This window comes from Chrysochloris asiatica, unplaced genomic scaffold (assembly GCF_000296735.1).
Source record: "Chrysochloris asiatica unplaced genomic scaffold, ChrAsi1.0 scaffold00008, whole genome shotgun sequence".
NCBI lineage: Eukaryota > Metazoa > Chordata > Mammalia > Afrosoricida > Chrysochloridae > Chrysochloris > Chrysochloris asiatica.
The window spans coordinates 29,431,066-29,455,989 of record NW_006408526.1 but is presented as its reverse complement, the minus strand read 5'-3'; the positions used below and the strand labels follow the sequence as shown (position 1 = coordinate 29,455,989).

General features: G+C 48.7%; 2 protein-coding genes across 2 annotated transcripts in view; one reads left to right on the top strand and one right to left on the bottom strand.

Annotated features, from left to right (window-relative positions):
- Nucleotides 1–15,157, top strand: part of PCSK7 (proprotein convertase subtilisin/kexin type 7) — a 32,956-nt gene extending 17,799 nt beyond the window's left edge. Inside the window, exons 10-17 of the mRNA XM_006833857.1 lie at nucleotides 1,256–1,423; nucleotides 1,823–1,930; nucleotides 2,470–2,572; nucleotides 12,464–12,620; nucleotides 13,298–13,392; nucleotides 14,082–14,175; nucleotides 14,361–14,478; nucleotides 14,738–15,157. Of these exons, the coding sequence (XP_006833920.1) occupies nucleotides 1,256–1,423; nucleotides 1,823–1,930; nucleotides 2,470–2,572; nucleotides 12,464–12,620; nucleotides 13,298–13,392; nucleotides 14,082–14,175; nucleotides 14,361–14,478; nucleotides 14,738–15,106 (1,212 nt within the window). The 3' untranslated portion in view covers nucleotides 15,107–15,157. The remainder of the gene's footprint in view (nucleotides 1–1,255; nucleotides 1,424–1,822; nucleotides 1,931–2,469; nucleotides 2,573–12,463; nucleotides 12,621–13,297; nucleotides 13,393–14,081; nucleotides 14,176–14,360; nucleotides 14,479–14,737) is intronic.
- A 1,385-nt stretch (nucleotides 15,158–16,542) lies between these two features.
- On the bottom strand, nucleotides 16,543–22,364 carry TAGLN (transgelin). The gene is made up of 5 exons (XM_006833856.1): nucleotides 22,261–22,364; nucleotides 18,151–18,341; nucleotides 17,869–18,046; nucleotides 17,504–17,606; nucleotides 16,543–17,149 (listed from the first exon to the last, which is right to left on the bottom strand). The coding sequence occupies exons 2-5, from the start codon at nucleotides 18,328–18,330 to the stop codon at nucleotides 17,005–17,007; spliced, it is 606 nt and encodes a 201-aa protein (XP_006833919.1). The 5' UTR covers nucleotides 18,331–18,341; nucleotides 22,261–22,364; the 3' UTR covers nucleotides 16,543–17,004.
- Nucleotides 22,365–24,924: the final 2,560 nt, after the last annotated feature.

Below are 24,924 nucleotides of genomic sequence, written 5' to 3'. Positions count from 1 at the left end.
AATGCCAATTTCTGTTTAGTAGCCAGCTCAGCCAGCGAGGTAGAGCTCATTGTGGGGCCAGGCCAGGGAGGCATGTGCCACTCACCATTTGGCTATCTGTGGAAGCTTCCCTGGACTTTCCTGTGGTGGCCAGGGGCACCTGCCACCAGAGCAGTTCACAGACTTCACAGCCAGTTACTAGACTGGTCACTGCGAGGCTGTTCCCTTAACAGGAAGAAATCAATCTGCTCCCTGGCACAAACCAGGCTTCCCACTCTCATTGAGACAGCAACTTGGAGAGTTGTTTCCCGTTTTCTGCTGGGCGTGCACGATGTCTGAGTATAAACTCCATCTCTTGGCAGCTGCTGTGGCAGCTGAGAGGGAAGCAGTGAGTACAAAGGAGAAAGGGCAGCTCTTGGCAGAAGTCAGCACCCTGGTATCCGACCAGAAACATTGGGAAGAAAGACATTCTCTAGTCTTAACTCTGGCACCCTGGGCTAAGGATCCCACGTTTCACATGGTGGAGGGCAGCTTTCAGCAGGCAGGGCCATCCTCAGGGAAACCCTTTGTGGCTCTCAAGTTGACTCTCTCCCACACACATGCCACTGTCCTCCCCCCTACTCCCACGTTCTCCTCTCACCTCAGAACTCACAGAACCCAAGGTGACACATCTGGCCCTGAGCACCGATGCAGCTTGTCCCATAGATGGTAGGGCCATGCTAGGCCGGCAGAGTAGACACGAAGCAATGTTGTACCCACAGGCTGGACAAGGAGGCAGCTACTTCTCCCAGAGAACAAGCACCCTTTGTTTGCTCTGATGTCACCCCAGCCCCTATCGCTGAACTGCCAAGTTAGATTTCCTTGAATGGTGCCGTCACCATTGTCTCAGCTCCAGCTGAGGCCCAGGAGCGCCCCGCCACTTCCTCTGTCTAGCATGATTGTGGAGGTTAGAGGGTTGGGGTGAGGACTATTAGAGGAGCAAGAGTTGGGAGACCCCTCTCTGCACTTAGGTCCTCTCCCAGGTCTCTATCTCCTTTCCACCTATAACTAGACCCTTATAAGAAACACTCTCCTTTTTATTACCTTTTCTCAGTTCCCAAGGTTCTCTTGTAAGGCCTAGAAGGACTCAGGACCTCTTTTGTCCTGACCTGCTGGAGGGCCCCTCTGGTCAAAGATTCAAATCTAACAAGAGCCGAGCCCAGTTTGAGAATTAGCCCTGTCCCCTCCATTTACATCTCCTGCTAATTCAGTCTCTCCCCTACATTCCACACTCCAGGTGACCACGGACTGGGACCTTCAGAAGGGCACTGGCTGCACTGAGGGCCACACAGGGACCTCAGCTGCAGCACCTCTGGCAGCCGGCATGATAGCCCTGATGCTGCAGGTGCGACCCTGCCTCACGTGGCGCGATGTCCAGCACATCATTGTCTTCACAGCCACCCAGGTGAGAGGCTACCAGCTAGACACATGGCCCGGCCCAGCCTACACCAGAATTCTGGTTCTAGGGATTTGCTAGTACCAGGAGGCCTCACATTCAAAGTGTCCCACACGTTAGTTGCCAAGTCCCATTCAAGACCACAGACCTGAACTTATGTGTACCTATTCTACCCAGTGCCATTTTACCTACAGAGGACAGCTCAAGTTGGTCTCCCTTCCTCAGGAACCTCTGCCTCCTGGCCCCCTTCTCTAGAAGCAAGCCATTGGAATAGTGACATTGGGGGCTTTGACCTTTTGTCTCAATTTTCCTTGGAGATCCATTCCTATTAGCCTTACTGGAAAAGTCTGGACAGGCAAACCAGAGTTAGGATGTTAGGATGACTAACCAAGACCTCTGTCCTTGCAGTATGAGGATCGCCGGGCAGACTGGGTCACCAACGAGGCAGGCTTCAGTCATAGCCACCAGCATGGTTTTGGCCTCCTCAATGCGTGGAGACTCGTCAATGCAGCCAAGGTGAACAGGCTAACTATCTAAAACATTGCCCAGCACATTCTAAGGGCTTCGTATTCATTCGTTTCTTCTGTTTGATCACTTTTCCCTTAATCTCAGTTGATACCTGTCTTATAAATATAAAGGCAGATTCAACACTATAATTAAAATTTCTAACTAGTAATAGAGTAAGTGTAAGCCCTGGATATAGCTTGGGACTCTCAGAGTGCTGGCTCTTGACAGCACCACACCCTCATTGATTTGTAGCCATCGAGTGTCATCAGGACCTCAGGAGTCATGAGGTCTTGGAGTGACATTAGGTGAAAATGTTGCTGTTGTTGTTAAGTGCCATATGACCTTGTATAGAGTTTCCAAGAAGCAGCTGGTGGGTTTGAGCTGCCAACCTTATGTTCCAGTGCATTATCTTGCAGCACCACACCAGGACAACGTGATAGTAGGAGAGGAAAAATAGAAAGAAAGCTAAGCTTTGTGCAGCATATTGATGACTGTGTGTGTGCCATCGATCTTATTTGTGCATCCCCTTTCTCCCTCTCCTTGAATAGATCTGGACATCTGTACCTTACTTAGCATCATATGTCAGTCCTGTGTTAAAAGAGAACAAGGCTATTCCACTGTCCCCCTGTTCACTGGAGGTCCTGTGGAATGGTAAGTGATCAGCAAGAAGGGGGTTAATCTTGGGCCTGAGGTTTGGGGCGGGGAGATGGGGAAGCTAAACTCATCCTGCCTGTTGGATTCTACCCCCCTTCCTTTAGAAGCTGAGCTCCAGCCAAACCTGTTGAGTTTTCTTTGACCATTTTAGGACATGTTGCTGCTTCTGAGTTGGCTGGCCCCCTGACTGCTTAAATAAGACCTTTCTTCTGAGTTACTACTAGAGGAAAGGAGCTGCTAAGAAACTGATTAGAAAGGCTGCTAGGAGGAGTGGGTTTGGGACTTGAGGAGACTCGGCAACAGTTGAAAGACTTTCCTATGACTCCCTTGCTAAGAACTTGCCAGAAAACTCTGTTCAGCTCAGTGGCCGTTGAATGAAGTAAAAAAGTTGAGAATTTCTTTCTCTGATTTTCAACGCTTATCTAATACAGAGAGAGTCCAATCTGTCTGTTGGGATGGTGTGGAAGAGTGTGTAGTGGTCTCCCTAGACTTCAGTTGCCCCTCGTTTGCCCCTGCCTTTGGTCAATCATTCTGCCCATTGTATTCATTCGTTTCTTCTAGGATTGTCCTGGGGTGTAGATCTTCTAGGCTAGTAGTTGGTTCTTATAATGAGCACAGAGGTTGAAGCTTTTCCCAGAGAAGAAAGAGCCGGATTAGAGCACTGTGCTAGAGGATCATCTGTTATAGATTTCCTAGAGTTCCTGCTTCAGAGTGTTCTCCTACATCCAGCTCCTGGAGGAATTTTGCCAAGCAAAGTAATTTGCTTGTTTTGGGGTTTTTTTTGGTGGAAAGGTTGAAACATATCATGTATGTTTCAACTACAAACATAGTGCTCAAACTAGAATTCCATCCTCATTACCCCCACCCTCCTAACAAGTGACCAACTCAAAACAGTAGGAGATGGAATGACCAGAGACAGGAACTTAGAAGGGTAACTCAAGGGCAGGTCCCCTTGGGTGGAAGTTTTACCAAGAAGAGTTTAGTTGTCTCTCTCCTTAACCGTGTCCAGCACTTGCTCCATTTCCCTCTATGTGGAAAGAAATCCATGCCCCTGTTCATTGCATTTTCCATAAAAGGCATGCTATCTTGGGAAGGACAAAACGCATTAGTCAAGGCAGAAAAGTACAGGAACATTCTTAAGAGTGCAGTTCAGTTGTAACCACCTGGCTTTGCGCAAGTATGTTTTAGAGATAGAATGCCTTTTAACCAGAACATTGAATGGATTTGAAATGGTGGAGTTCTGGCCAATGGAAACAAAGGCAGTGTATTTACTGCAGAGTAACCAAATCTCTTATGTAGCAGATTTTGAGTGGAAAACATAGAGACGCCCCACTTGAAGATGGCGGCCTGCCATGCTACTTTGAATATGTAGGCCACCGTCTTTGAGTGAGACACCACTGCCTGTTTCCTGCGCAGGTGAAAATCCATTTGCAAGAGATTTGGTTACTGTACAAAGCCATGATGAAACCATTTTGAACCGTTTCAAAGCCCTGCTTTTAAGTTTGAGCTCCCTTCCCGTCATCGGAGTAACAAAGTAACCCACAGTTGTACCTGTTAAATAATGAGCTGAATGACAAGAGTATTAGGTCACTCTCTGCTTCTCACTAACCAGTTGATATTGGCCCTGAATGTCTGACAAACTTCCCTAGATATTCAGGCATCTTGGGCAACTGCTTGTGCTTGCCACTAGGAAGCAAGAGAAGTAAGGACACATTGTGCAGGGTGAGGCAGAGTGGGAGGTGGCATAATAGAGAACGATGGAGAGAGCTTTGCTAGTGGAGACCTTCATGTGTTTAGAGGGCAGCAAGCACAGGCACGCTAATTTCTGAGCTCAGCAAATCTCTCTTTCCCTCTGCCATGACTTCATTCACCCCTGAGCCAACAGTAGGTCCAAGCTTGTGGACCTATTTGAGGTTGTAAGGTGACAGAAGCTGACCAGCTTTATGATAGAATAAGAGGTGAAATACCACTAAGGCTCACAGCAGTGTTGTCGAGTAGAACTTTTTGTGATGATGGAAATGTTGTATGTCTGTGCTGCTCAATTCAGTGGCCACTAGAAATATGAGGCTATTGAACAATCCAAACATGGCTCGTGCTATTGAGGAACAGAAAGTTTTCATTTTATTGTAATTCATGTAAATATCCACATATGGCTAGTGGCGATCATATTGGTTAGTGCAGCTATAGAGCAAGACAGGCTTTTCTTTCCTTCTACTCACAGGAGCAGATCTGGGTAAAGGGAGTGGGTCCCCGTGATCTCCTAGGGTCTGAACCTCCCCCAGAGAGGAGGCGGGAGAGTGGGGTTTGCGGAGGAATGGCTAATAACCCAGAGAGTCTGTGCATTAGGAGATTCCTGGACACCCACTACACCTCTCCTTTTATCCTTGTCTGCCGTCTCTGGTATGCTGACTGGCCCTTCTGGCAATACAAGGAATGCTGTTCTTCCTGTCTCCACATTTTCCCTCTTAAACCCAGTCTTGCCCTCTCCACTGATTCTTCTTCTGCCTTCAAACATCCTCAGTTCACCTATTTGGAAACAAATTAAAGTCCCTGTCATCCTTTAACCTGGAAACTTTGAAAACGAATTAGCTAAAACAATTGCTCATTCCTGTTGTGCTCCCTCTGCACTGAGGAGTAACTGACACGCAGTGCCCCTTTCCCAGTTAGAATCCAGCTGACTTAACCTTCCTGTAACTCTGACCCTCTCTCCTCCTCTAGCATCTGTGACCTCCCTTGCTTCGTAGCCCTAATCCGACTTCTCTGCCTGAGGTATTTGTTTCTTCTTACTACTCCCAAACTCTGCGTGTCCCCTATGACTCATTCCATGACTCTATGCTCTGTCTACGTTCTCTGCCTCAGACAGTACACCTGTGTTTACAGCGCTAGCTACCTCCTCATTAATGGGTCCAAGGTCCAGATCCCTTACCAGTGAGAGAGGTAAAGATTTCCAAAGATTCCACAAGACTGTGGGCAAACATAGCCCCAAGATCTTCCGGGACAAAGAACAAGCGTTGAAAAAGGTTCCAGCTAATCAAAGGCAAAATAGTGATGACCATGATAAGATGATGATTATACACCAAGACCTGAGTGCTTAGTCTGTGCCAGGCACTTTTTTTTTTTTTTTTAACGTTTTATTATGAATTTAAGGAGTTCTGGTAGCCTGGTGGTTACGAATCGGGCTGCTAACTTCAGGGTCAGCAGTTCAAAACTACCAGGTGTTCCGCGGGAGAAAGATGAGTCTTTCTGCTCCCATAAAGATTTGCAGCCTTGGAAACCCTGTGAGTCAGAACCAACTCCACGGTACTTAACAACAACAACAACAACATTGTGAATTATGTGATAGTTTACATGGGAAAACATTAGTTTTACATTCATCCTGTCATACATCGTTTCATTGTCATGGTTACAATCCCCACCATGCATCATCTACCAACCAAAGGGTATACCCTGCTAGCCTGCCCCTCCAGTCGTCAGCACACAGCCCCTCTCCCTCTCTGGGTCTAGAGTTCCCAGCCACTTCATCTCTCCACATCATCATCTCTGCCTCCATCTTCTTGTGCCAGGCACTTTTATAAGCATTAATTCATTTAATTCTAGTAGAAATAATTTTAGTGCCATCCATGGCATTGTACACACAGCCTCAGCAGACATGTACATAGCATGCTATTGCCCACACCGGATTGAGCTTCTGTCCTGCTCCAGAATGTTCTGTAACATGTCATTCACTCACCTGTAAGCCCCTTCTCTACCACATTAATATTCTCCTTCAGCTAAGCTATGGGTATTGCCCTTCATCTATCTATTCCTAAGTCACTGTGCCCACTTGGATATTCCACCAATTTATGACATTTAACATGCACACATTTTAAGAATTCATTATAACCTCCCAAAAGCCAGTTGATGGCACCTAACAACAAAAGCCAGTTTGCTTTTCAAGCTTCTCCCATTCTATCAGTGCCATTCCCATTCCATGGGGTCCCAAACCTCAAACACTGCACTTTTCAGTTTTTTAATCCCTTGCCTTTCCCCTGGTCTTTCCTAGCCTTTCACCTGCAGTTTAGTCTTTCCTTCATTCTCTAAAGTCTCTCTTGATTGATTCACTCATTGATCCTACAAATATATTAGCTCTACCTCCTCCCAGGCCCTGAACTAAGCTATGGTCTAGGGACTCTGGGGTAAGATGCTGGTGCTAGAGCTTATTCTCCACCTAGAGCTCACAATGCATTAGGGTAGACAGGCCTAATACCGTGCAGTGTAGTGCAGGGTTATCAGCAGTGTGGGGAGATGGTTCAGGGTGCTTTGAAAGGACAGAGGAAAGATGCCTTCCACCACCTGGGAAAGACAGCAAAGGTCCTCACAGAAAGCCATAACAACAAAGACTGAATCTTTACTGCAAAGTGATTTGATGCCTGGGAATTCCACCAAAAGAATCTGGGAAGGGGAAGAAGTAGGGATCATCAATGAAACAAGATTGGCCATGTACTGCTAATTATTGAAGTTAGGCATTGAGAATATAAGTTTTTTAAAAGTATGTTTTCATAACAAGTATGAGGAAAAGGAAAGAGAAGAGAAGGGGAGGGAGGAAGGAAAAAGGAAGGGAAAGAGGGAGCTTATGCCCTGAGGAGCGGTGAAGAAAGGGCTTCACTCAGCAGCCCTGCAGCAGATAACAGTGGGACAGAGAGTTCCAGAACTTGAATCCCCAGAGGCAAATGACACTGAGGGAGCCCCTGACTTGTTTGTTCATTTGAAAACATAGTAAAGGGCAGATTGTGTGGTTCAATGGTAGCATTTGGGAAGGATTAGATCGGAACATGAAAATGAAGTAAACCCAAATCAAAGCAATTTTTAACTCCAGAGAGAAATCATACTAGACTCCGCGCAGCATGTAGAAGGCAAAACAAGAGACTGATGGGTCCAAAAGTTGTATAATTAGTTTGAGAAAATAGAAGAGAGAGCCAGCTGGGGAGAAAAACTTGAGTTAGTAAACCATAAACCAGTGTATGGTGATTGTTTAGAAACCCTGAGGGAAATCCCAAAAGGAAGCAGCTGAAAACAATAGAAAGTGAGCATACCTCTAGGGAGTAGGTCTAGTGGTAAGGAGTTTAGGGGATTGCTCTTTCCCATTGTAAGTGCTGTGCTTTTGAAACTATACTATATGAATTTTATAGAAAAAAAGTGCTAAGAATGAATGGGAGGGTAAGAAGTAGTGATAGTAACTATATACAGGTTTTTTTTCCATAGAAATCTAACAGAAAAGGAAAAGAATATCTTACATTTGCTGTTGTTGTGAAGTGCCATCGAGTTGGTTCTGACCCAATAGCGACCCTGTATAGGGTTTCCGTGGAGCAGCTGGTGTGTTTGAACCGCCGACCTTGCAATTTTACATTTGTTGTTGTTAGGTGCCATCGAGTCAGTACCGACCCATAGTGACCTTTGCACAGCAGAACGAAACACTGCCCAATCCTGGGCCAACCTCACTACTGTTGCCACACTTGAGTCCATCGATGCTGCTACTTGGCCAATCCATCTCGTTAGGGGTCTTCCTCTTTTTCTCTGATCCTCCACCTTACCAAACATGATATCCTTCTCCAGTGACTGGTCCCTCCTGACAATATGTCTGAAGTATGACAGATGAAGTTTGGCCATCTTACATTTACATAGCCCTAATATTTGCTGGGGAGGCCTGGTGTAGTGCTGTGAGTTAATGCGCCAGACTGCAGAGCTGTTTGAACTACAAGGTCAGTGGTTCAAGCTCAACAGTCGCTCCTTGGAAACACTATGCAGGGTTGCTATGGGTTGGAACCCACTCAACGGCACTTAGAAACAACAACACGTATTTGCTGGAAGGAGCCTTGGTAGCGTAGTAGTTACGAATCGGGCTGCGAACTACAAGATTAGCAGTTTGAAACTACCAGCTGTTCCGCGGGAGAAAGATGAGGCATTCTGCTCCCGTAAAGTTTACAGCTTCGGAAACCCTGGTACAAGGTCGCTATGAGTCGGAACCGACTCCACGGCACACAGCCACCAATATTTGCTGCAGTCCTAGTATGGCACTGTGGGTAAATGGGCTGGACTGCAAAGCTGGTTTGAACTGCAAGGTCAGCAGTTCAAGCTCACCGTCCACTCCTTGGAAACCCTATACAGGGTCACTATGGGTCAGAAACGACTTGACAGCACTTAACAGCAACATTTGTTCATATTTGGAATTCTGATGTGGTGGTGTGGGGTTAATGCACTGGACTGCAAAGCTAGGAGTTCAAGCTCAGTGGCCACTCCTTGGAAACCCTATACAGGGTCACTATGGGTCGGAAATGACTTGACAGCACTTAACAGCAACATTTGTTCATATTTGGAATTCTGACGTGGTGCTGTGGGGTTAATGCACTGGACTGCAAAGCTAGGAGTTCAAGCTCAGTGGCCACTCCTCGGAAACCCTATACAGGGTCACTGTGGGTTGGAACGGACTTGACAGCACTTAGCTACAACAACAATATTTGCTAAGTATTGTTCTAAACACTTTACATATGTTAGCTAATCATACCATGACTCCTATGTTGTTGTTGTTAAGTGTAGTCAAGGCAGATTCTGACTCACAAAACTCTATATAGGGTTTCCAGGGAGCGACTGGTGGGTTTGGACCACTAACCTTGTGGTTAACAGTCCAGTGCTGATCCTACAGCATCAACCAGGTACTATTATTATCCCCATTTTACAGATAAGGAAACTAAGGCACTAAGAGTGACTTAGCCAGGTCCTCACAGCTAGTAAAAGCCAGAGCTGGGATTTGTAGCCAGGCTTCACTGGCAGGTGGAGGGAAATGAAGAGTTGAGAAAGGTTTGATATGCTTTATATTTCATTATAATAGAAAGTTATAAGCAAGAAGATCCAGCCAAGAAGATGCATAATTGGGCTGACCCAGTGTCAGACTTTTGCCAGATAGTTGCTGGGAAAGGGCAAGGCAGCAGTGGAAGCTTGAGGATGTAAACAAGAGAGTGGTTGGGAAGCTGAGCTGTGGTCTAAGCCAGTTAGGGAAGAGGAGCTTGATGGTTGCAAGGAACAGAAGAGGACAAGAGTGGGGGAGTGGAAGGACAAAGTTTGTTATCAGAGAAGGGGGCCTTTATCAGAGTTGTTGTTAAGTGCCAGCAGTTATCTCAGTGACCTTGTATAGGGTTTCTAAGGAACAACTGGTGAGTTTGAACTGCCAACCTGTGGTTCAAACCAACCTTGCAGTCTAGCGTCTTATCCTGTAGCGCCACACCAGGACTCCTTTATAAAAGTAGACAGAAGGAATTAAAGAAAACACATCCACAGAGAGATTGCTGGAAGAGTATTTGTCAAAATGCAATCAAGTGTTGTGCGTACTTTCTCTTTTTTAACGTGTGGTTAGAGTGAGAGTTTACAGAGCAAATTGGTTTTCCATTCAACCATTGGTACACAATTTGCCTGGTGGCCTTGGTTGTATTCCCACAGTGTCAGAGCACTCTTCCCACTTCCCTCCTGTGTTTACCATTTCCATTTCCATTTGACCTTTCCATTTCCGCCTGCTGAGCTTTACCCCTGGGCACAGGGCTGCCCTTTTGACGTCATATGGTTGATTGTCCTAAGGAGTTCTTCGCTCCCTGACTGTATTGTTCTCCCTACAAGACTGTTTAGTCTTTGTCTGAAAGTTGAGCCAGGGGTAAGTTCAGTTCCTGGGTACATTTTTTGTCTCCATTGTGCTCATCTATTTTTCTTATTTGTCTTGAATTAGCTTGTACCACTTACGTAGTAAGAAAAACTACAGTAAACATGGCTGAACCATCCAGGTGCTGACAAAACCTAGGGTGTGGTCCTGAGTGTGAGTCTCTGTCATGGGATGGAGTCAGGAGGTAAAAATTTGTGAAGCTATGGGAGGGGAAATTGTCCAGTGAAGGCAATGAGAAGGGAACTATAGGGTAGGGACCCAGAGGGGCAGAAAGTGGTTTAAGAGAAAACTTTTAAACCCCTGGAACGATGGCACCCTTAGCCACTCTGCAGGTCTGGAACTGAACTTAACCCCCACGCTCAATTCTCAGCCAAACAATAAACAGTTCTGTAAAGGGAACAATAACACTAGTTAAGTACACACACCTTAGAATAAACAAACCCTTGGAGATGAAGAAAGGGCAGCATTTTCCTCAGGACAGGAGAGAAGGGGGGCCTAAGAAATTGGGAAAGAAGGAGGGATGGAGAAAGGAACACAGAAACTGTGGAGTAAGTGAGTGCGCTGAGGGACTGCAGTCTTTAAGGTGCTGACTGGAAACCTTTACTCAGTGCACAAGAAAGGAGTATTGCATCCCCTCATGGCTAGAATAAAGCTTGGCATGGTGCTATAGGGTCAGTACTGACTGCTAACCTCAAGGTCAGCAGTTCAAACTCACCAGCTGCTCCTTGGAAACCCTATACAGAGTCACTGTGCATTGGAACCAACTCGGTGGCACTTAACAACAACAACAACAAGAAAGCTGGTCTGCCTATCACCAGCTTCCTTCTCACTCTAGTCCATCGTACCCACAGCTATTAAAAGTAAACTTCATGGGGCACCTTTTCCTTTTTAAACTCCATCCTTGCTCCATAGTCTAGAATAGCTCTCAGTTGCTTATTTAAAATAAATGTTTCAAAGCCCTTCCCATCGTAGGTCCCCTGCCATTCAACTCCCATCCCCCTCCAAGCTTCTTCGCTGGTAAAATGAAAATACTGCTCTCTGTCTGGAATTCTGCTGGAATGAGTTCACAGGAGGAAGAATATTTTAGAATTACTCCGTGTCCAAACCTAATCTCTTAATATTCCACTTTCATAGGTTGTTTTTGTTTCTTTTCGTTTTTTAAAACTTTTGATTTTTTGAAATGATTATACATGAGAATAATTATTTGTTCAGTAATTATCCAATCCACGGGAAGTTGCAAAGAAATGTACAAGCACATCACGTGTACCCTTCCCCTAGCTTCTTTCTATGTCCAGTGCCTTCTACTATTCTCGTACAATATCAGAACTGAGAAATCAACGTTAGTGCAGCAGTCCCTGGACACGCTTCAGATCTCACAGTGTGCGCGTGTGCTCGTCTGTATCTGTGTGCATGTGTAGCATGTGCTGTTCTACCACCACCAACAAGACTCAGAGCTGCCATCGCCCCAGCTCCCTCCTGTTCCCCTTTATGGCCTCACCCACCCTTCCCCGACTCCTAGCCCCTGGCTGCCTCTAATCTGCCCTCTGGCTGTACAGTTACATCATTTTATGAATGTTACATAAATGGGATACTGTCATAGTATCTTTTTTCAGTCATCGTAATTGCCTTGAGATTTATCCACTTCAGGAGTTTCTTGTGTGTGCGTTTTGCTTTTTAAAATTAATATTGTATTTATTGTCTTCAATATGAGACTTGTTCATTTCCACCTTTGCCTTTGTGCATGCCATTTTCCCCTTCCCTAATACTCTGCCAGTCTGGATATTCATTTCCTTCTTCAGAGCAGACTATCTGCCTAAACAGACATCTCTGTTTTCTTATCAATTATGTATGCTTCATACCTTATCAGTTTCTATTTGCAGATAGATGGCAGGGACTATGTCCGATTTATCTTTCTCTTCCTAATGACTAGTGCGATACCAGAAATGTAGTAGATACTCCAGAAATGTTAGATATGTGTTATCTTCCCAAGTCGATTGCAAACTCCTTGAGAGCAACTGCATTCTATTTCCTGGTACTGGGTCCCAGTTTTCATGTGGAATACCTACTTAGGGTTGCCATGGATATTTGTATATGGTTCCAGTGATGGTGTCTTTGAGTGTGTACCTTGGTGTATGTTGGGATGCAGTGAGGGCATGAGTGTTTATGGGGCTGGTTTCTCAACTGCCCAGCCTGACTTCCCACAGTCAGCAGGATGGACCTGGAGATGTCGGGACTGAAGACCCTGGAGCATGTGGCAGTGACTGTCTCTATCACCCACCCACGACGCGGCAGCTTGGAACTGAAACTGTTTTGCCCCAGTGGCATGATGTCCCTTATCGGCGCCCCCCGCAGCCTGGACACGTAAGTACACTTGCAACAAGGACCTTCTCAAGAAGAAAAGGGGAAAATGGGACACGGACAGTGTCTTCAGCTGTGTGGCACTGGCTGTCCCAGCAGCCATTTATGGCATGCTTTAAGTAAAGCACAGTGCTTCATGTTTCCTCTAACCCTTGTAAGGGATTCCTCTAATCCTGGTGTGGCACGTAGGATAAGCACTGAACTGCAAACCTCAGGGTCAGTAGTTCAGACACACCAGCCACTCCTCAGAAAACTTATACAGAGTCACTATGAATAAGAACTGTCTCTACGGCACCCAACAACAACAAAAATCCTTGTAAGAGCCCTGAAGAGTAGACTTTGTAACCTCCTTTGATAAATGAGGAGACTGAAGAGATAAAGACAGAGAGCTAGTAAGTGCCTGAGCAGTTAGTGTAAACCTAGATCTTTCTGACTCGAGCTTGTGTTCTCTCCATGTTTGCACTTCTACCGCCCCACATTGATTCATTTCCTCATTCCATAATCCGAGAGGCAAGGGACAGCACTTGGAGACCCCTCATAACATAATCTCAAATAACTGTAGCTCAGACAACAAGGGCTTCATTGTTGTGGCTACTACAGTGAGAAAGGAAGGTTTCCTGGAGAAAGGCTCCATTCGTTGTACCACGCCCACCACGTTTTCTACTCTTTTCTTTCCCCAGGGATCCCAATGGCTTCGATGACTGGACCTTCTCCACCGTGCGATGCTGGGGGGAAAGGGCAAAAGGGACTTACAGACTCGCTATCAGGGATGTAGGTGAGCCTCCACCAGGGCCCTCCCTGCCTTTCAAGATTGCAGTCTGTCACTCTGGATCTCAGAGTCCCCAGTTCCCATGTGGAATCATAGGGTAGATGCTAAGAAGTGTGCCCCACCCCCCAAAATGGCCATTGATATCGGAATCTGTTCACGTGTACCTCTCATATTCCTTGGAGAAGCGACTGACCCATTGTTCCTCTGGATAGCAATGAAAGTCCCTCATTGAAACCACGATTCCAGATCTTTCACATGTAGTTACCTTTCAACCAGCCCTGGGAGGCAGCTAAGGAGGTTTGAAGGGACTTGTGTAGGGTCACACGGTAGCTCAGGGAAGAAAAATAGAAATTGATCCCTAGTATCCTCCCTTCTAGTCCAGTTAGGTATTCACTAGATCAATGGTTCTCAAACTTTTCTTTGGTTTAGTAAAAGGGCTTTTTTAGTTTGTTTTTTCTCCAAGCAAAATCCCAGCAAAAACTTAAAAAATATGAAAGAGATAAAAACAAAACTTCTCTACTCAGGTCATCCCCTGAGGCACCTGTGCAGCACCTTGGGGTCAGTGGGACACTGTCAGACAACTGCTAGGGCAGACCTTGTCTGAGTCGCTTTGGTTGGATGGTGGGCCTCACAGGGTCCCTGCTGTTTGGCCAACAGAGGAGCATGCCTCAGGGGTGACCCCTTTACTGCCCTAGGAAACCAGCCAGCCCAGGCCGGCACCCTCTGGAGGTGGCAGCTGACCCTGTATGGCTCTGTGTGGAGTGCAGTAGACATCAGGGACAGACAGAGGTGGGTATGGCTCCATTAAATGACCTGGGGCAACGTCTGGGAGGGGGTGGGAGACAAGGAGCCCACATAGTTTACCCCACTCCCTCTGAGCCACAGAGTATCCCCTCTTCTTTCTGTGGATGGAAGGGTGGCTAAGGACAGACAGTTGAGGAACGTGTTCAGTAGAGCATCCTTCCTTCCCGTAGGCTGATAGAAAGTGCCATGAGTGGAAAATACCTGCATGATGACTTCTCTCTGCCCTGCCCACCTGGGCTGAAAATCCCTGAGGAGGATGCTTACACCATCACCCCCAACACCCTCAAGGTACTAACAGACGGTCCCAGGGAGGTTAGACCTTGGTATGATGATCACGGTGAGTCGGGAAATGAGGGGTTGGGAAGACCGGGTCCCAACAGTTTTCCTGGAATTGTTCCTACTCTACTAACTCAGAGGGCATCCTTGCAGTGGGGGTGGGAAAGTAGCCCACCTTAAAGGAGAAAGACTCTCTGAGTTGTTTTAGATAAGAAAGGCTCAGGGCATTGGGGAAGAGTCCCTGACACTAATGTGTTTGAATTCTCCCTAGACCTTGGTGCTCATAGGCTGTTTCACCATCTTCTGGACTATTTACTACATGCTGGAAGTATATTTGAGCCAGAGGAATGTGGCCTCTGACACCGTTTGTAGGAGTGGACCCTGCCACTGGCTGCACCGGAGCCGAAAAGCCAGGGAGGAGGGGACAGAGCTCGAATCAGTGCCGCTTTGTACCAGCAAGGATGTAGATGAGGTGGAGACAGAAAGTGGGAACCCTCCCACCACCTCTGGTCTCCTTGCCCCAGACCTGCTGCATCAGGAGAACTGGAGCCTGTCCCAGAACTTCATGAGTGCCCTGGACTCCCCACATCAGTACCTGTCCCCAGACCTGTTACAGGGAAAGGAGCAGCACGTGTGCTGACCCCAGGATCTGACAGACTCAATGCGGCGTAGGCTCTTCCTTCCCCAAATTGGGATAGTGCTCCCAGCTCCCAGACCTAACTGGGAACCCTGGTGATGAAGCAGTCCTGGTGTTCACATCTGGAATCCTGAGGCATGAAGAGCACCCTCTAACTCTGCTCAGGTTAAGGGCCTTCTTAAGGGGGCAGAGGCGTGGTGCCAGAGAAGGGTCCCCCAAGAGCCACCACAGCTTTCTTTGTCCAGCTGAACATAAGAAGCTTTTGGTGCAAAGGATTGGCTCCCAGTGGGCAGGCTTCCATCTTCCTTTCCTGGAGCAAGCCGGTGGTGTGTCATAGGGACCCTCACCTACGCAGAGGTGAGGAGGCGTCTACCATGGCCAGAGAGCATCTCAACAGAAACTTGGGAAATCACCTGAGTAGAGGGTTCAAGGATGAGAGCTAGGAAGAGCCCCTGGGCATGTCTGTCTTTTTTGTGACCTAGGGCACAGAAACAGTTGACTTGTCCTGTCTCTCCTGCACCTTCCTGCCACCACTTGGATGTGCAGGTATGGCAGTTAGCCCTCAACCCAGCATTCTTGCTCTGAAAGCCACTGCCTCCATGATCCATCATCCCTCACCCTCCTTCTGATGCTCCTGGAAAGTTGGGGATAGTCAGGGCTCCCGAGGCCTGCTCTGTGTTCACGGAAGTCCGCGGTGGGATTGCAGAGCCAGTGTCAGGAGTGTGTGTTTCAGAGGGACAGCCTTGGGAGCCACTGCCATTCCAGCCCGGCAGCCACCCTGTCTTCCTCTGCAAAGTGCTCAGGGAAATGGCCTTCCCTCCTGTCTCCGGGAAGGCTAGCAGACCACCTGATAGGCTGAGACCTTGGCCTCCTCCTCCTCTTTGGAACTACTTGGTTGATTTGAATATTTTCAAAGCTTCAGATTTTGTTCTCTTCACAGCAACATTTTGTTGAATTTTTTTTTCTGCACAGCTTTTCCAAAATAATAAAACTTTCCAAATTCTGATGCCTAGTTCCTGTCTCTCCTTTCTTCTGCCTCCTCAAATCCAATGCAAGTTGCTCCTCTTTCCTTTCCATCTCCCAGGATTCACTCTCCTCTTCCATTGCCAGATCCTCTAGAAGACTGGGGAGGTCCTGGCCTCCTGAAATGCAAGGACCCTTCAGAGGAACATGCAGAAACCCAACATGCCTGCATGTGCCCTGCTCTGAGTTCCTGGGACCATAATGGAAGTGAAGGAACCCTGGCAGTGCTGGGGGTTAAGCATTGGGCTGCTAACCACAGGTCAGTGGTTTAAAGCCACCATCCACTCTCGGGAGTGAGATGAGGCTGTCTGTCCCCGTCTCAGAAACCCTATGTAGGGTCACTATCTGTCGGAATCACCTTAGTGACAGTGGGTTGGGTTGGGTTTCGGTTATGGAAGCGAGTATGCAAATCAGACTCTGCCAGCCAGGCCTGAGAAAAGATTGATGTATTTTTTTTTCCCCCGTTTTGAATTTCATCCCCCAAAAAATATTCCAGCAAAAAAATATAGGTGGGAAGAAGTGGGGAAGTTGGGCTGGGTCTCTTTCAATGGATATTTGCTGCCAAGGAGGACAGTGGACTTGGCCCACACCTGGGCTACCCCAAGCCCTTGTCCCCCTGGCTTAGCCTGGGGTGGGCAGAGATGAAGAGGGCAGAGGCTGGGAGAGGGGCTGGCCAGCGCAGTGGTGCGACGGGGTAAGGAGTTGGACTGAGGGGTGGGGGACAGCTGCCCATGTGCAGTCACCTTTGCTGAGTGACAGAGCCTCAAAGCTTGGCCAAGGCTACAGGAACTACACAGGTGTGGGGGAGGCGGGCTAGGCGGCAGGGCTGCAGCCAATGAGCTGGGGAAGGGCAGGGCTCAGGGCTGGCCCTTCACCCTCTAGCTGATGATCTGCCGAGGTCGGCCGTAGCCTGTCATGCCGGCCTGGGAGGCCCCCCTGTTGCTGCCCATCTGTAGGCCGATGACATGCTTGCCCTCCTGCAGCTGGCTCTCTGTGAATTCCCGCTTGTGCTCCTGGGCCTTCCTAGAAGAGGAGGAACCAAGATAAAGACTTGTCTGTCAGGACCTCATGTTTTCCACCTGCTTTCTGATTCCTCTGTTCCTTCCTATCCCAGGCCCACTCCCTTCCTGGTTCAGTTCTCTCTTCTCTTCAGTCTAGCTGATCCAGAGGCCAGACAGGCACATGAAGGTAGAAAGGAAGGAAACAGGAAGTATTAGGGACCCATTTCCCTCCCATCCTAGCTCCTTGCTTCTTACTTCTTGGTTATCTGCTTCCCTATAATATTCCCACAAGCTGGTTAGCTCAAGCCATCTGCCACCACAACGTAGAGACCTAAGCTTAGCGTACAGGGGATTCCTGGGGCCCCTGCCCACATACTTCATAAACCAGTTGGGATCTCCACGGTAGTGCCCATCATTCTTAGTCACTGCCAAGCTGCCCAAAGCCATGAGGGTCCTCTGTACTGCTGCCATGTCTTTGCCTGTGAGAAGAAAGGGGGAAGGCAGGGTGAATTTTAGGACTCTATAAACAAGACTCAAGCCAAAGTCTGTCCGTGTCTCTCATCAAAACTGGCCAAACCAGGGGCAGAAGTCAGAATCAGGCTTCAGTAGGGCCCGCAGTATGCTTGGTCAGTGCTATGGAATTCTCTTGGCATATCCCATTCCTGCTATCTTTCCATCTCCCTGCCTCAGCCTCCTGTCCGCCTGTCTCCCTCACCCCCAAATCCCTCTTCTTTCTTATACCTTCAAAGAGGTCAACAGTCTGGAACATGTCAGTCTTGGTGACCCCATAGTCCTCGGCAGCCTTCAGGAACTGAGCCACCTGCTCCATCTGCTTGAAGACCATGGAGGGGGGGTTCTCAGGCACCTTCACCGGCTTGGAACCATCAGGATAGAGGCTGTTCACCAGCTTGCTCAGAATCTGTCAGACATAGGACACAACTTGGCACTCAGCACAGGGTGTCTGCCCCCAGGACTCCGGCAGAATGGCACCATCTCAGTCCTCTCCCTCAGGGTGCCACTTACCACACCATTCTTCAGCCAGACCTGGAAGCCCAGGCGCCCACGGTCTGGACGGCCCACATCAGGACCACACTGCATCACAATCCACTCCACCAGCCGCTCTTCCAGGTCCTCATCGTACTTCTTCTCAATTTTGGACTGCACTTCTCGGCTCATGCCATAGGAAGGACCTTTGTTGGCCATGCTGAGGAGAGCTAAAGCTGATGGGATAGAGAAGGGAGAGGTCAGAGGGTCAGAAAATAACTGTCTTTGACTTGTGTTAGGAAGTCCTCCTGCTCTGTGCAGGGCACCCTCGGCATCTGTCTGCCTCCTCTCACTTCTTATTGTTGCAGCACTACCCAATGGGGCAGGCTAACCCCTGAGTCCAGGGGGCCTTTCTGAACTTGGGAAACAGGATATCAGATCTTTGGAGATCTAGAGCAGGGATCAGTCAGTAAACTTTTTCTGTAAAGAACCAAACAGTAAATATTTTAGACTTTATAGGCCACATGGTCTCTGCTGTTAATCTCGTGAAAGTAGCTGTAGACAATATATAGACAAATGAAAGTTGCTTACTTATACTAAAACTGTAAAAGCAGGCCATAGTTTGCCAACCCCTGGTCTAGAACTTTTTTGTGCCGATATTGGACACAGAGGCAAAGAAGAAGCCTTCCTCAGCAGGCTGCATTGTCCCTAAAATAAAGGCAGCGGAGGTTTCTGTACAGCTAGGTGTGAGGTGATTTACTGCCTCGGCCTCAAGGGACAAAGTGACTTCTTACTCTTAACTTCTGTCCCAACTTTATCCTCTAGCCCAGAAGTTGGAACTCCAAAACTCCACGTCTTTACCAGGTCAGCTCAACCTCTGGCCTTACAACAAAGACATCTCAAAAGTACCTACCCCTGGCAAGTTCTAGGAAGCCACCAAAGCCCAAGAGGCTCTTGACCAAGCATCTGTATTTCTGAGATGAACCAGAATGGGAGTGGGAGCTGGTATGCCTGCTTTTGGGTGCTCACCACTGCAGTAGCTGGAGTAACCAAGATGCCAGAATCCTCCAGGGAGATTCCAAAGCCAAGAATCTATCAGCTAGAACTGGGGAGCTCCTCCCTAAGGGCCTGGGGCTGGCACTACCCTGGACAGCCCTACAAAAGGAGAGCTGCAGGGGCAACCCTGTAAGCCACTGGCTGCACATGGGGATGACTGGGTAAGAAGTATGGGACCTGGACCCAGGGCTTCCCCCGCAGAGGTGTTCCTTTTGCCCAGTGTTGGTCTGAAGAGACCTCCAAAAGAGGTATCAAATGAAAGCAAACCCATCTCTTCTGCTCCAAGGTCAGGGGCTGGGAAGGGGAGGAGAAGAGAAGATGGGTAGAGGCAGTCAGCCTGGTCCCAGCTCCATCTCTTGTCAGACTGAGACCCTCTCTGTATCCCCATCACTGTGGCAAGTACAGCTGTCACCATCACGTCACATTCAGCCCAGGGAAGTTGCTAAATTCCATTTGCCCTGCCCTTCCTTTTCCCTACAGCAGTCAACTTTCTGAGCTTAAGTTTCCCATCTATGAAGTGGAAAACACTATCTACCTCAGAGAACAGTGAGAATGAAATGAGATAATGTCTGTGGGGTCTCTAACATAATAGTGACAAACATGTAGCAGAGCCCCTGAAAGCATCAGTCCCTAGGCCCCCAGAGCCAGTGTCTGGCTATGACCTAGAAGGAAGCCATCCCTTGACTGGGTTATAAAGTGCTTTTCTTAACCTCCAGCCTCTATCCCTTTTCAAAATCATACCCTGAGGGCACAGCAAAGTTTGGGGCAAAAGACACTGATTGGGATTCGGAAGCGCCATGCCGCCTTTGGGCAAGTCCCTTCTCCCTGAGTGGTTCTGTGAACAAAGTAGATTTGCCAGCCTCAACTTTCCCTCCCCCTACTCCCAGCCAGTGATGCCAGAGAACCAAAAAGGCAGGTCTGCTCTTGCTCTTGACCCCTCCGGGGGGGGGCTACAAACTGCCAAGTTCTTCTGTCTCCATCCCACGCACGGCCACCATGCTTCCACTTTCTATCCCAACCAGAAAGAACTGTGAAGCTAAATCTAGAACTCAGCTGGGACCCAGTGATTTCAGCTAGTCCTTCATCCTGGCCCTCAGTCTCAGCCTTGGCCCCATCCTAGACATCTGCCTCCCTGTATTGGGGGTGTTCTTGCCTGCTGTAACCCCACCCTACCCACTCTCACATCTGCCTTCTGCTTCTGCTCCCAGACCATTTGTGGGCATGTGAAAAACAAGCTAGAAGGAGAACATGTCTCCCCAATCCCAGCTTTCAGTCTAAGAGATTCAAAACAATTCAAGGTGACAAGTATACAGAGTGACAAGCCCCAGATCAAGAAGCAATATTTGGGAAGGGCAAGGGAAGAAAACAAAACACACAGCCAGCCACCACCATTCTCCTTTTCCCTCTTGGTGAAGGGTCTGAAAGTGGAGTGTCCCAAGAAATCCCTGAAGGTCCCTTGAGGACGGCTTCCCCAACCCCACCTTTGAGCTGTTGGGAAGAAGAAAGGGAGCTGGTTTCCCGGCAGTCCTCCAGGGGCATTTCTAGACAAGGCTCAAAGGATTGGAAAGATGGACAGCCCTAGGCTCTGCTTTGCCGCTCACGTCCTGTGGCTCCTATCAGGCTTCTCCTCAGTGTGGGAGGCTGGGCAGTGGAGAAAGAACAAAGGGGGAGGTACCACCTCCTGCCCACAGGAGCCCAGAAAAACCTGTACATCAGGGTCTCCCTACAATTGCTGTGCCCTCTCTCTTCAAACAGCCAACAGGAGTGAGTACCTCTGGATCTGAGACTACATCAAGAGTTTTTGTTGTTAAGTGCTATCAAATCAGTTCTGACCCATAGAGACCCTGTATAGGGTTTCATCTAAATGAAACCAGGGACAAAGAAGAGCTGCCCTACCACACAAATGTGTGTGCCCCTCCTCACTGCTTCTATTTGACAAGCAGTAATGGAGTCCTGGAGTCCTGGTATGCGCCAGACAGACGGCAAAGCTGTTTGAACTGCAAAGTTGGAGGTTCAAGCTCATCAGCTCCTCCTCGGACACCCTATATAGGGTTGCGATGGGTCAGAAATGATTCACCAGCACTTCACAACAACAACAATAATGGAGTTCTGGTGTAGCACTATAGAATAAGCACCAAACTGTTAACTGCAAGGTTGATGGTTCAAACCTACTAGCTGTTCCTCAGAAACCCTTTACAGGATCATTCTGAGTTAGAACAACTTGATGGTACTCAACAACTACTAAGGAACCCTATGGGCACAGTGGTTACGTTTATAGCTGCTAACTACAAGGCCAGAGATTCGAACCCATCCTTCGAAGAGGAGGTTGTCTGCTCCCCATAAAGATTTAGTCCTGTTCTCTAGGGTCGCCTTGATGGTAGGAGCCCTGGTAGCACCATCATTCAACAGCTGGCTACTACCTGAAAGATCAGCAGTTCAAACTTACCAGCCACTCCACAAGAGAAAAAATGTGGCAGTCTTCTGTCATAAAGGTTATAGCCCAGAACATGATAGTTCAAGTCTTTATACTCATAGTGTCTCTATGAGTTGGCATTGGGTTCTGGTTTTGTTTTGAAACCCTAAGGGGATCCACCAGGACCCTAGGATTCCAGGCCACCCAGCCAATCTTGTCTGAGCAGCCCATCCCATCCCTGCAAAGGCCTTCCTTGGCAGTCCCCACTCACCATCCCTCCGCCTACAATGGTGGCTGCCCATTCTCAAACTAAGGAAGGGACTGTGTGCCCAGAGGAACAGTACTCTCACCTGACCCACACCTGCCAATCCAGCTTGTTTCAGAATACCAAATGCGGGTGGTCCTATCTATCACATTGCCTGAGGTTGCTCAACTCCTCTACACTAGTCAAATCCTTAGTATCTCAGCCCACCCTGTCCCATGGAACTTTAGCAATCCCACCTTACCATCAAGCTAGACTGCTTCCCACCTTCCTGAAGATTAGGACTGAGACTTCATACCTGCTGACTGGGAAAGGTGGTCTCCCCAGCAGGGACCTCCCTGAGCCCTGTCTGCAAGGTACCCCTGCTAACTGTCAAGTCCGGCCCAACTTTCCTCCAACCCTGGAGCAGTGCACTTACACGGTTTCCTCAGGCTATCAGGAAGGAGTGAGCTTGCAGTATCTGGGGCTTGGACTGACAGGACAGGGCGCTGGCTGGGTGAGGGGTTTAAAGGGCTGGTGCCTGGGTGATGTCAGCCTCCCCCGCTGCCTTACCCCTCAGCCCCCTCCCTGCTGGAGGAAACCAGCTCCCTTCCCCAGGCCTGCCACCCCCCCTCCGCCCCCACTGACTCCACACAGGCTCCCTTCCCCAGGCCTGGCCCCCCCCCAACTGACTCCACACAGGCTCCATATTTGGGGAAAGACACCAAGTTGGAGCACTCTGCCGGGGGCTGCTGAGACATTCTCTGCGTGCTTTGGAGATGGAGCGGGTGGGGAGGCGGGGCCCACTGCCAGCGGGGGAGCTGGCCGGGAAAAGCCTTTTATGGACAGGACCTTGAAGGTTTGGCCTGCTGTCTGAACTTAGGGCTGCTCCTTCTTCACTGTTCCTGGCCCCTGAATTTGAGGGGAGGGGAAAATTTGAGGGGGGTCTGACCAGAAAGCAAGGAAAGGGCTAGGGATAGGGGATCCTAAGGTTTGTGGGGGTAATCAAGTCACCTTCTTCTACCAGTGCGTAGTAGTTCTGGTTGGAGATGGGAACAAACCTTTGCTACATGCCAGGTACCTTGCACTGTCATTTAACACGTACAGCTATGCTGAGGGTGTGACTGCTATTCCCATTTTACAGATAAGGAAACTGAGGTTCCCAGAGTGTCATACCCAGCGCCACACAGTGGGTCATAAGCAGCAGAGCCTGGGTATCCCCCGCTGATCCCTGTAAGGAGGCTGGGAGATGTCAGGCTTGGTGCTTCAGTCTGATCACCCTGAGGTGAGGAGGGATGGGTCTGGAGTTTAATGCTTTAGTTGGGAGTGGGATTTGAGGATTTAACAGCAGCTGAGTAATCCTCCTTCAGAATGTCCACCTGGGCCCCTATCAGGAGGCAAAACCTGAAGCACTATTGCTGGGGTAGGGGCTGAGGAAAGGGGCTACATCAACTCTCCTTCCCTCCCCATTGTTAAGTGCCATCAAGTCGGTTCCGAACTTCAGTAACCCTGTATAGGGTTTCTGAGGAGCAGCTGGTGAATTTGAACCACTGACGGTCCAGTGCAGTATCTCACAGCGCCACACCAGGACGCCCCCTCTCTCCACATAGTGCTACCAGCATTCCAGGAAAGAGACCCTGACTCATATATTGCTTCTATCTGGATTCGGGGATGTCAAAGAGCGGATAGAAGGTTAAGGTCTCTCAGCTTCTTGCTCAGGCACTCCTCATCCTAGGACAAGCCTGGTAGGATGGGCATATACACACACAAGCACCCCACACCACGCACTCCTAGGGGGAGAGGGGCAGTCAGGGAAAGGGTCAGTCTCTGGAGCCCCACCAACCACAGCGAGCCCCCAGCTTACTCCAGAGCATGGTGACACAAAGAGCTTCACTGCCTCCCAGTGGTGCCAGTACAGAAGAGCAAGAAAGGAAGTTTGAGAACCGCATTCTACATTCCCAGCCCCTTTGTTGGACCCCTACAGACCTCTGCCTGTGTCCTGAATTCACCTCTGATTTCCTAGCTCCCAAATCTTGCCCTTTCAAGCCTGATGAAATCTAAAATTCCCTCCTCTTTGGAGGCTGCCTGCTGTCCATCCAAACCTCTTGCATTTCCTTAACTCCCCTCCCTTCCTGCTCATTATCTATTATTAACTGGTACCAGGAGCACTGCCTGCAGTCTGACAAGCTGGGAGGGGCCCAGGTCACAGGTGAGGCCACCTCAGTCTTCAAGAGATGAGGACCAGGGAGGGCAGAGGACTGGGAGAGGCACTGCTAAGGAGAGTGGCACGGGACAAGGCTTCTTCATCACTAATCTCTGCCCAGTACAGAACGTGGCACAAAATAGGATAGAGAAAAGTGCACCAAATTAATGCCAGGGCTCAAAAGTGAGGAAAAAGTGGGAAATCAGAGAACCATTGTTTTCAATGTGACCCTGGTTTAGAAAAGAGAAGACCAGGAGGGATGGAAAGTGAAGAACAACCTCCCCACTCCCACTCCAGGTCCCTTCCCTCACTGGTCTCAACATCTTCCCCCACACCCCACCTGGGAAGGCACAGCACACATGGGCCCAAGACTGCATCTCATTGTTTCTTTAATTGAATGCAGACTCATTCATAGAAAACAGAAATGCAACCATAGATAGCATGGAGGCAGACATAAAACAGAGTTCTAAAAAAGAGACCCAGACCCACCTCCTCTCCCCCACCCCAGGGAGAGCAATAAAAACCAGTTTGGGTGAATAAAACATATTCCCACCCCAAGATAGAGGACTGACCTGTACCTCCCCCATCCTTGGCATCTGGAATGGGCCAGTAGAGTGATGGAAAACCAAGAACCAGAGCAGCTACACGGCCCAGAAACTCAGTGTAAACTCACAGGTTTTATAGGAGTGTACATGTGCTGTGACTAACACGGACCTTCGCTGAAGACTGCACGGACACTTAGAATCCAGCCCTGGGTCCCCGAGTGAGGCTGGGACTGGGACAGTTATAAGCATATCCTTTTGCCCCCTTTCTCAGATAGACACTGGGGCTGACTCAGCTGCAGCTCATGGTCCACTCCCTGTCTTGCCCCTGGACATTCTTGGGCAGTGTCAATGGCAC

What these genes read in the sequence shown, in the direction of transcription:
- TAGLN (XM_006833856.1), bottom strand. Translation starts at nt 18,330, where the DNA reads ATGGCCAACAAAGGTCCTTCCTATGGCATGAGCCGAGAAGTGCAGTCC. An exon ending in TCTGGCTGAAGAATGGTGTG is followed by an intron (nt 18,047 to 18,150) that starts GTAAGTGGCACC and finishes TATGTCTGACAG; the next exon opens with ATTCTGAGCAAGCTGGTGAA. An exon ending in GATCCCAACTGGTTTATGAA is followed by an intron (nt 17,150 to 17,503) that starts GTATGTGGGCAG and finishes CTCCTCTTCTAG; the next exon opens with GAAGGCCCAGGAGCACAAGC.